Genomic DNA, 10,802 nt, shown 5'->3' with positions numbered 1-10,802 from the left:
CTTTATGTATTTATTTTATACATGTTTACCAATCTCAAACCACAATAGCTTACTCTTACATTTACTTTTGCAGACTCATCCATTTCCATTGCTAGGGTAATTCTTCCTTTGGTACTACAAGGCTGGGTTGAAAGTACTTCCTACTTCTCTTAGGCTTTGCTTTGCATTAGAAGTCATTTATGAACTGCAATACTGTACTGTGAAAAAAGCACTGGGTTTAACTTAAATAATATCGAGAGAAAACTCAAATTTATTTTGAGAGCTTTATAAAACAGCAAAGAAGTCTTCAGTGTCTTTGTAAACCTCCTTGGGTAACCTTTTCACCTGTAACTAAGAATGAAACAGTAAACCCTGTGTGATATGATTCTGCATTTAAACTCATGTAAATGGGTCATAAACAGGAAAGAAAACCCTACAAACTACAAATAAACTTGGTCTGACTTGATATCTAATAGCAACAGTGAATGCTTTAAAAAAAAAAAAAAGTTTAAAAAGTTAATACAGATAAAATTAACCAAAACGTTAGCATGACACATGCATGCGGTTCCTACGATTTGTGTTTTGCAACTTTATAATTAGAAGTGAAGCCAGACTTGCTTAATGCAAATTAAAAGTATCCCTTGTTCATTCCTTAAAGAATATTCACATTCTGGTTAGTCTAAAGACAAACTACTAATCAGCCTTAATATTATGACTTCCAGTGACCTGCAAATGCAGCTTTTGACAGGTCAATCTTGTAATGCAACTGGAGACAGCGGATACAATGGGCAGTCTGTTCTTATCAGGGGTTAAAAAAAAAAAAAAAAAAAAAAAGGAGACAGGTCCTCATGAGGAAGACATTGAAAATAAGGTACTTTTTCTTAGCATCCATCCCTCCTAGGAGTGTTAGCACTTTCCTAGCAAATAAAGTACAAATTAAAAAGGAGCAAGATTGAGGGTGGGGAGGGAAGAAAAACCACTGTGAAACTGTGAGGCTTCTAACCCAGCTTTGGACATTTGCAACATTTACTCTACACTTGTAAAATGGGAACAATACTGTATTCATACCTGGGCACGTCATGTGTGAAATACGTGAATGCACGTCACCATACCAGTCAGAAAAGAACAGTCTAAGCTAGGATTGTGATATTTTAAAATAAAATTCTGCAGGGGACTTCTTTATCTTTCATCTGTGACACAGACCCGTTTACTGGGGTTTTACCTATGTTAAATACCACCCACCAAAAAAAAAAAAAAAAAAAAAAAACAATCAAGTTGAATGGTGCAGCTGGAAACAGCAACACAATGGTTTGGTCTTCACTGACAGGCAGAGGTGTCCCTGCATTGTTAATGCCCCAGTCCATCAAGACATGCATACGGAATGAAAGTAAGCATTCGCCTGACTACGTGTTTGTCTGATTGTGTGCAGAGTGAAGCTGCTGTAGAAGTTGGCAACGCTGGTGGCTGGGTGAGGTTCACATGTCATCCTCCTCATCTTCATCCTGAGAGGAGCCCGCCTGGTGTGCTGCGCTGGCCGAGGCCGCTGCCAGCTGTGCTTGCTGGGCCGCCTGCTGCATCTGTAACCATTCCTGCTGTGCCAGCTCTGCCTGCTGCTGCCGCGCCTGTGGGGACGAGACATGGATCTTAACTGAGGAGTATGAAAAATATGACAGCGGTTCTACACTGTTCTACATACAGCATTAGCCTTCAGGTTTATTAGGTGTATTGAATTAGCGAGTGCTTTAGGACTTGGGCTGAGTTTAATTAAGGACATGGACTGATAAAGTCAAAGTTGCCTACCCTTTTTATCTGTTACAGATCTCATTAAGGATCTGATTTAGTTAAATTCAATTAACATTTTATAAGAGGGAAAAAGCATACTGAGGATTGTTGACACTTAAATGAATGTGCACGACTTACTTTTGCAAATAGCTCCTGTTGCTGTCTGAGCAGCTCTTCTTCAGGAATGCCAAGGTTTTCCAGTCGGGAACTTGCTTTCCTTCTTTTAAGTGCTACTGTTTTACACTCTTGCAAAACATCTTTTACTTCTGTAATGTAAGAAGCAAACCCCAGGCTCTCAAGTGCTGAAAAAACAAAAAGAGAGCAAGACTGTGTAAGAGATACTGCAGAGATTTTAATAAGGCTTTAAACAGATATTGTTAGGGCAGACAAAGTACAGGAATAAAATCAGTTACATGGTATTTCCTGCCAATCTCTACTTGAGCTGTAAAAAAGAGCTGGACTATTAAGAATTACTAATAAATACATTAATTATGGCACTGCAATCATTAGAGCAGCTTTTATACAGTAACAATACAAACTAATAAGGGTAACAAATAGTTTTGGCTATTTTGCGAAGCATTTTAGCATTAAATAACAGCACTTGCATAGTTTTTGTTATATGGTACTTAGTAACAACAGATTCAGAGGTGGAGGAAAATTGTCAACGTTACTGATAAAGTAGTACAGAAGGCTACATTTTGAAAGGATACAGTAAGCACACACACATGAGCAAGTCTAACGTGAGACAATGCATCTTTCAAATTAACTTGAGGTTCCATAAAAAAAAAAAAATTAAAAAAATAAACTTGGACTAAATATCACTTCACATTCTTTGGGTATTTAAATATATCAAGTACTATGGAAAGCACAAGATATTGTGAAAGTGTTTGCTAACCTGGTCAGATCCGCGAGTTGCAGTACAGCTAGTCATGAGTAAAAACAAATCCGCTTGAGTAAACTTCGCAGCTCGGACAAACGGCGGGTCAAGCACAAAGTGACCACACAACAACAAGAAAGCATCTTCATTTCCCTGGGTGTGAATGCTTGAACCACACAGCCCAGAAATACAGAACAAAATTAGCACAACAAAAATGTCTTACCGTGGATGACGTGTTCTGGAGAAATGGTTTTCTTTTCCGACTTGTTACAGATTTCATTCGCTTCTGATGAGATGAGGTGAATGAATTCAGTGCAGCAGTTCACCACCAGTTCTCTGGCATCGTTTGCCACCCGGACATTGGGGAGGGTTTCCTTAATCATTTTATTGATAGCTGCCCTAGGTATGGTAAGGTCGTCATCGGTCCCAGACGAAGAAGCCATTGTTTATGTATAAGGTTTTTTATAATAATATAACTTACTTCACTGCAACAGGATAACAGCGCGACCTAAAACTAACAATAGCTAAACTCTCCTCACTCTGATGTTTATTTTTTATTTTTTTAGTTTTGTTTTTCTGCAATGAAACAGTAATCACCAGAACTGATGCAATGACTCAATTACATAAAACAGAATTCCAAACAGAATTGTTGATTGCCAAAAATATGTAACAGTACAATAAGATAAGGGGGTGTGAACCCAATATAGCAATAATATAGCTAGTTGAGCAGTTTTCCAGCTGGTTACTCGTTCAGTCGCCTCTTTTGTATTGTTACATCTGCACTCATTAGAGACACTTTCACAACATTTTCCTTCCCCTGAACCGATAACAAGATGTATCCCGTTCAATGACCTATCGCATTTAAATTAGACCATTAATTCAGAGGAAATTTGATTTTTAATTCATTTCAGTATTTGATCCACACAGTCGGCGCTACAGGAGCTCTCTCGTCTTCTCCGGAAACTATCCCACACTGCAGTGCTCGGTATTCATTCCGTTTCCGGCAGAACAGTGCTGCCACACAGCGGCAGACTGAGAAACTGTACGCGGGGCAAACAAAAGTTTATTGTGTTGTTTTTAATAATGTGGCATACATTGTAAACTATTAGTATAACATTGCCCCATTTCACAGCGCTGTGGTGTAACTAGCATGTGTATATAGTAGGGGGGAAATGCAATAACCACACTTTCTTAATTGCACTCGTTTTATATTTTCCTTAAAGTGTAAAATTGCATTTTTTTTCACATCACCCGTCTTATAAACTGGGATGTTTAATTTAAATGAATGGGCCGTGTGTAGTTAACAGAATATTGCAGCTGCAGAAGGTAAACATAGTTCCCAGATTTGCATCTGCTACCATTTATAGATTGAAATCCCTTGAGAACAGAGAGGTGATGGGCTGCTGAATTAGCCAAATGGAATCTGGTTACACAACAATTATTGCTGCTGTGCTGTATCGTGTCTGTGATTAGCCAGATTGCCACCTCACTGTAAGTTTACATAGCCCTTTCCCTGTAGAGATTGCCCAGCATTTTCCAAATTGCGAAAGCAAACGACTAAAGCAAATTCAACAAAAGCTAGCAACATGTTGGACATGACCTCCTTTAAACGCGTTTCACTGATAATGAATAGGAACAAAGTTTGTACGTATTTGTATTTGTGTAAGTGTACCCTTATTGGCTACAGATAAATTGTTATGAATGTGTTTTATTGTTATTTGTATTTCACTGCTTCATTCACACGCTGACATTCAATCAAACGTCTGAGACAGGGTATACTGTATATACAATATTAATATTGTATCTAGACCCTGAGTATCTAAGTGTAGTCATTCACTGTTTCAGCTATGTTATATCAGATATTTACAGCAATGCACGGCATGATTTTAAAGTGATAATACATCCTATTATGGTCTGGTCTGTGGATTATAATCACTAAAGGGTGGGTGAAACAAATTGTGTTGATCTAAATATATCAAGGTAGATTTCAAATGTATTGTCTTGGTAACAAAACTAGCTGTTTTTCAATTAATATTAACGACTATCTGGAATCAACCTAAGTTAATTACTACCTTAACGTTTTGATTTAATTTGATAAAATTAGAATTTGCTTTTAGGTTCCCAAAACACCATACAGTATAGCTTTCTAATAAATTATCAATTTTGAATGGATTTGTTATAAAGGTATTAAAGAATGAGTCAGACATGAATTTGTTATTTTAGTAACAAAATACATATTTATAAATGTCAGAAAGACAAGTGTTATAACACTGTCTAGCAATTTTTTTTTTTTTTTTTTTTTTTTTTTTTGGTTCCTGGGTAGTAAGTGTTATTTCCTAATTGCTTATGCCTCAAAAGTATAGAAAATGGCTATTATTCCCCACAAACTTTGCTTTTGTGACCAGGACAGTGATATTTTGAAATGTACCTATTTTCCACAACATTCCAGATAGATTCAGTGCTGAGTAAACTTGGAGTAACTTCTAGAACTTTCTAGAACTTTCCAGTAATATAAATAGTAGTATAAATATTGGGGCCTTAAGCCCACCAGTTCAGTTTAGTTCCAGCTGCCTAAGTGGATACATATCTGCATTTTTCTGAGATGGCATCAAGAGAATGCAATGGTGGCATTCCTGATGGGTCTCCAAGGCGGTTTTACCAAGTTTCTCTGCTATCTTTGCCTTTGGGACAGCAGGGACACCAAGGCGCACTACCACAGGCGGGACTGGCCACAGCGGATCGAGTTCTCTGTGGGGAGGAACAACGTCAAGTGGGAGCCACTGGTGGACCCCCGGAAGGTGCTGATGCTACCACTGCACATCAAATTGGGCCTTATGAAATAATTTGTCAGAGCTCTAGATGAACGTCACTATCAAGGACAGTATAACGAGAATATGATGGGAGACTACATTTGGGGGCTGATTCATGAAAGTGATTTACAGTATAATTGTAAATCTCGAAAAACTACTCACTTCTAAATCTTTTGTAGTCATTTTTGTATTACTTTAGTATAAATACATTTTAATTTGGATTCGTATGTTTATTTTTTCTGACTTTATGTGAGCGAAAAGACACAAATTTGCCCGTGTTCTCATTGGAAATAGGTAAATTTCAAAATATCACTGTCCTGGTCACAAAAGCAAAGTTTGTGGGGAATAATAGCCATTTTCTATACTTTTGAGGCATAAGCAATTAGGAAATAACACTTATTACCCAGGAACAAAAATTGTGTTACATAGTGTAATCAGTCTCATTGACACTGCCCATATTTACAATAAACATACCTCAAAATAATGTTCGCATTTGTGGTTCTTTAAAACCAAAACAAAAAAGCAACATAACAAAGAATCTTCATAAAAATACTTTCACTGTGAGCCATTGCAAAGTGGTTTCCAAATAAGTTCAATATAAGAAAAAAAAAGCAAGGAATACAAAAATAAATTACCTTGGTTATTTAAACAATGCATTTATTTATTTATTTATTATTCTCAGCACACGCACACTGTAATCACCACAACAGATAAAAGATTGCTGAGATTATAATGGATGTCCGTAACATAAAACTCGAAGAAATATTGTCAGCTAAATATTGTCAGCTTCGGGAAGTTACTTCTTAATAATTATAATAAGTTTCTTTATATATATATATATATATATATATATATATATATATATATATATATATATATATATATATATATATATATATATTTTTTATACCTGACAGCATAATAGCTGTATCTAAATATTGTATAAAATAATTATTTAATTATTTTACTGTTTTTGTTACACATCTCTCTGGCCTTGTCATCAGTGATCTATATTGTTTATACAGGAAGTCTTCTTTTGAACAATGTTAAATCAGAGAAGGGGTGTACAGGACAGCCGCAAGCCAACAACAGAAACGTCAGGAGTCGTTAGAGGGGGAGCGGGGGCGAGAAGGGGGGGCCTGGTGTTCTTTGGTGCAGTCGACGCATTTTCACGGCTGAGGCTTCCCCAGGTTGAAGCTCTTGCGGCTCCCCAAGCACAGTATTTTGATGAAGTTGAGGCTGGCGTTGAAGATTTTGTCGTGTTCGAACACTATTTTGTAGAAGGTGTCGATGGGCAGGTCTCCGTAGGGATCTGCATACTTAAGGGTGGTCATGGGGGTGTACAGCTTGTTGGTCTGGTGACGGAATGGCGGGTTGTCTGTGGTGATTATCTTGTGCGTGTGCTGTGAAAAAATAATTACTTAATTAATGAATGTATAAGCGCAAGTACAGTGCTGAAAACTCCTTGCATTTCCTTACATAGGCTCCCAACTTTATTTGTAGTGACGTTAAGTACATTTTAATTGCATATGCTTAGAAACTGTGTTGTAAGTATACTGCCAGAGGTTCAAAAACTACTTTTACTATAGTAAGTAGCCATTTCATTTGGTGGTGTTCCTAGTGTCCAAGTATGCAATTTCATAATGTTGTATGAACATACTATGGCACCTTAATAATAATTAAAGTGTCATTAAAGCCAATAGTGTCAATTAAATAATAAATACTGTTGCTATCCATGTGTTAAGGAAATGGAAAGCCACATGAAACAATGGTTTTGTTCTCACTGGAGATGTCCTTTATTCTTAACAAAAATCGTATTTTAGTAACTTAATCATTTGTATGCTTTACAGTAGATAACTTATTTTGTGGACAAGTGATATATATATATATATATATATATATAATATATATATATATAGATATATATATATATATATATATATATAAATATCAGTAATTACAGTTCAACTCAACTGTATTAAGTCATATTCCTCTCTAGCACATATCAGAAGGAGGCTCTTACATGCCTAATAAAAAAATCATAGTGAAGCTTTTATAATTACTATCCTTCAGCAAGTACATTGACAAAGTTCTGTGAAAGGAATAGGATAATTTTCTTGCTAATATTACTCCTTTAAAACTCTTATTCCTTGTGGAAAAATTGCCCTTGCTGAGGTCAAATGACCACAACATTTGGGGATGTTCACTCTTGCTGCGCTAGAAAGAGTGCACAGAGCAGCGACCTGAATTATTCTTGGTTTAAAAGGCATGTCATATGCAGACAGGCTAAAGGAACTGAATCTAAAAAGGGACTTTTTTGGCCTGAAAAAAGAAACGAGGACCAGAGGTCACAAATGGAGACTAGATAAAGGGGCATTCAGAGTAAAAAATAGGAAGCACTTGTCTACACAGAATTGTGGGAGCCTGGAACCAACTCCCCAGTAATGTTGTTGAAGCTGACACCCTGGGATCCTTCAAGAAGCTGCTTGATGAGCAAGATAGGCCAAATGGCCTGTAACCTTTCTTATGTTCTTATGTCCAGCTGTGTTGTGGTTATTGTTACAGTGTAGATGTACCTCTGCTATGTCCTCTAGGGTTTGTCCAAGGCTCTGAAAGATCTGGTTGCAATTCTTCAGGTAAATATTGGTGAACATGCTGGCAGTCTCTGTATCTGCTGTAGAAAGGTCCGTCTTGAGGCCTTCTTCATAAACCTTCCATTCTAACTCAGTGACCACAGGGCAAGGCTCAATCAGGGTAAGGCTGGGTGGTCGGTAAAATAACATGGCTTTGTTTCTTTCAAACAGGACTCTTAATCTTTGCATGCATACAGGCAGTCAAATGTAAAAGCGCAGATGAAATCTATTAAATGCATAAAAAAATCACAATGCGTTGTTTCTGGCAGGTTTCTAAGTACCATACACTACGTGTAGCTGAGTTTTGGATTTTTTGATATGTAAGTAGTGAACTAATTACACAAATGCCTATGTTCAGAAAAAACAGTGCAAGATTAAAAAAAAAAAAAACCTCCAGTGTTTTTTTCTTTTATATCAAGTGCCACCAGTTTACATCTAACTGTCTTGATACAATAAAAAAACTTTGCAAAAGTAATGTATTCAATTTTGGAATTGTGTACTGGAATACTCCAGTATGAGGTGGTATTAGGTAAGACAGCATTGTGCCTCCTTTTATTATACTTGTATATCATTTAAAATTAACAGAAGTACAGAGTAAAACCTTTAAGAGAGGTGGTCTGTATACATTAAGATCAACTTGCAAAAAACAGAAGGATATCCTGTGTGTTTTCCGTTTGTTCTTAAAAAGCTTGTGGTGTTGATAAGACACTTTGTGGTTTTAGATACCGCTACTCAATAAATACTTTAATATGCTGTGCTCATTAACGCTGGTAAGTTTCAATGAGCATTGTTTAATATCGTTCATCCAAAATAAAAATGAACTACATTGCATTTAGCAAAAAAAGTCTTGGCCATAATCTAATTCAGTGCTTCTTTGGGATATTGTTTGTTACTGGTGCACTTGAGATTAAACCTAGACCTAGAGATTAGCTAGACTCTCACAGAACCCCTCCATTGCAAATTTAGATGCAGCATAGATATCACTGAACAAGATCCCTGTGAAAATAAATACAAATAAAACATATTTCTGCACCGTTCGTATTGTGTGAATGAATCACCAGAGCAGCATCTAGACAGATACACAATACAAGCACATAACGCATACACTTCACAGAATAGTGCAACACTGTACAAGCATTTCTGAACTATTCAAATTAACTCAATTTTTTTCAAAAGGAGAAAAAAACTCCTGTAAATGAACAAAACCCCCTTTGTCTCATATTTATATGTACAGTATATGTATTGTTGGTTGTCTGAACCAGACCCTTAAACTGAAGTATTATTTCCTTCTGTCTAGAAGAATGTGTTGAGCCAGGTCGGTAGTGCACAGATATCCAGTGGGCTGCTTGCCTTGAATATCCATTACACTGCTGATCACAATGGTGTGGCCCCTCTTCCTCCTCTTCAAGTCAGGCAGGATCTCTTTGAGGAGCCTGACCAGTCCAAAGAAGTTTGTGTCCATCACTGCCTTCATCTCCTCCAGGAACTGACACTCAATTGGTCCAATGAGCCCCATTCCTGTATTGCTGACTGGGGTAAAACAAACACGACAGATAACATTCTTCTTCATCACCACTCCTGGAAGATGTGCCACAGCACTGGTAGTTATGCACGGTGAAGTGTGCCTGTGTAACATGGAAAAACTTCAATTGGGTATATATATATAAAAAGCTGGCTAGCTAGGTTTTCATTAAAGTGACATATTCACAAGCTTTTTTTCCTATTTTGGTGATTTGAATAACGTTTCCAGACTTGTATAAAGTCAGAACAGTTGCTTATCTATTTCATTAAGACACACTTTTAAAGGGCAATCAGAATTTCCAATGCAAATCCCCTACATGCTTCAAGAACCGTTAGGAATGCTGTCCATGCATGCCTTTATGGACGTCTCATCGCACACATCCAGCTGCTTGATCTCCAGCGTTCTGCCCAGGGTTCTTCCGGCTGCTTCTACCAGCTTTTTGCTTTTACTTGGGTTTCTCAGGTGGCGTAAACTGAAAGAAAGGAAATCGGATAGCTATAAAAGAAGATGAAAAAGTCACATTAAGACGTTTATTCCTTTCACTTGGCATGTGATTAAACATCTACAGCAGAGGGGTGTGCTTTCCTTTTAAGAGATTTGTCAATAGCCCACATGCACCATTTGGCTACTGGTCATTAAAATCCAATAATAAAAAAATGCTAATGACAGCACATTTTTACAAATCCCTGGTACAGAGATAACTTTAGGAAACTGTTTCATGCCATTTTAGCTTGTGTAGCCTCTTGCGGCTGTTGGTGCCTGCAATACTTTTTGTATTGCACAGTATATTGTATGGAGAATTTCCTTTTTTCACACTTGTTTTCTACAGTATATGCTGACCATTCCCCCACTCTCAGGAGATGCACCCACCTTTAAACCTCTTTTTCTCATCCTAGGTGATCCTGACTGCCAGCGCTAAGCCTATCCCAGAGGAGCAGCCTATGATGGGCACTGTTTTCTGGTCCATGGTTCCTGAGTGGAAGCAGCTCGACAAGAGGGGTGGATGTGAAACAACAAAGTGGCTCCTCTTCCACTCTGCCACCATTTATCTGCAGAGCTGCTGACTCAGGTGCTTAAAAAAAGTGCACACCTGGACCCTCTAGGATTAGTATACATTGGATTTAGGCTAACCTATAAGCAGGATAGTTAGCAGAGTTGCTGCATAACAAGTGGCAGTGTAGTGTGCTTGTTTTCATTAT

General features: G+C 37.4%; 2 protein-coding genes across 2 annotated transcripts; both read right to left on the bottom strand.

Annotated features, from left to right (window-relative positions):
- Window positions 1–783: 783 nt before the first annotated feature.
- On the bottom strand, window positions 784–3,596 carry dr1 (down-regulator of transcription 1). The gene is made up of 3 exons (XM_041270515.1): window positions 2,862–3,596; window positions 1,900–2,063; window positions 784–1,601 (listed from the first exon to the last, which is right to left on the bottom strand). The coding sequence occupies exons 1-3, from the start codon at window positions 3,079–3,081 to the stop codon at window positions 1,455–1,457; spliced, it is 531 nt and encodes a 176-aa protein (XP_041126449.1). The 5' UTR covers window positions 3,082–3,596; the 3' UTR covers window positions 784–1,454.
- Window positions 3,597–6,617: 3,021 nt separating this feature from the next.
- zgc:109982 (uncharacterized protein LOC553564 homolog) lies at window positions 6,618–10,570 on the bottom strand. Its single transcript, XM_041270866.1, is given in 8 exon segments — window positions 6,618–6,851; window positions 8,025–8,208; window positions 8,983–9,011; window positions 9,013–9,077; window positions 9,432–9,611; window positions 9,933–10,064; window positions 10,067–10,075; window positions 10,474–10,570. Coding segments are annotated over 8 exon segments (930 nt in total).
- Window positions 10,571–10,802: the final 232 nt, after the last annotated feature.

This window comes from Polyodon spathula, chromosome 14 (genome assembly GCF_017654505.1).
Source record: "Polyodon spathula isolate WHYD16114869_AA chromosome 14, ASM1765450v1, whole genome shotgun sequence".
In the NCBI taxonomy this organism is placed as follows: domain Eukaryota; kingdom Metazoa; phylum Chordata; class Actinopteri; order Acipenseriformes; family Polyodontidae; genus Polyodon; species Polyodon spathula.
The sequence above is the reverse complement of the archived record's forward strand: the minus strand, read 5'-3'. Positions and strand labels throughout refer to the sequence as shown.

What these genes read in the sequence shown, in the direction of transcription:
- dr1 (XM_041270515.1), bottom strand. Translation starts at nt 3,081, where the DNA reads ATGGCTTCTTCGTCTGGGACCGATGACGACCTTACCATACCTAGGGCA. An exon ending in TCCAGAACACGTCATCCACG is followed by an intron (nt 2,064 to 2,861) that starts GTAAGACATTTT and finishes TTGTTTTTTCAG; the next exon opens with CACTTGAGAGCCTGGGGTTT. An exon ending in AACAGGAGCTATTTGCAAAA is followed by an intron (nt 1,602 to 1,899) that starts GTAAGTCGTGCA and finishes TCGTCCCCACAG; the next exon opens with GCGCGGCAGCAGCAGGCAGA.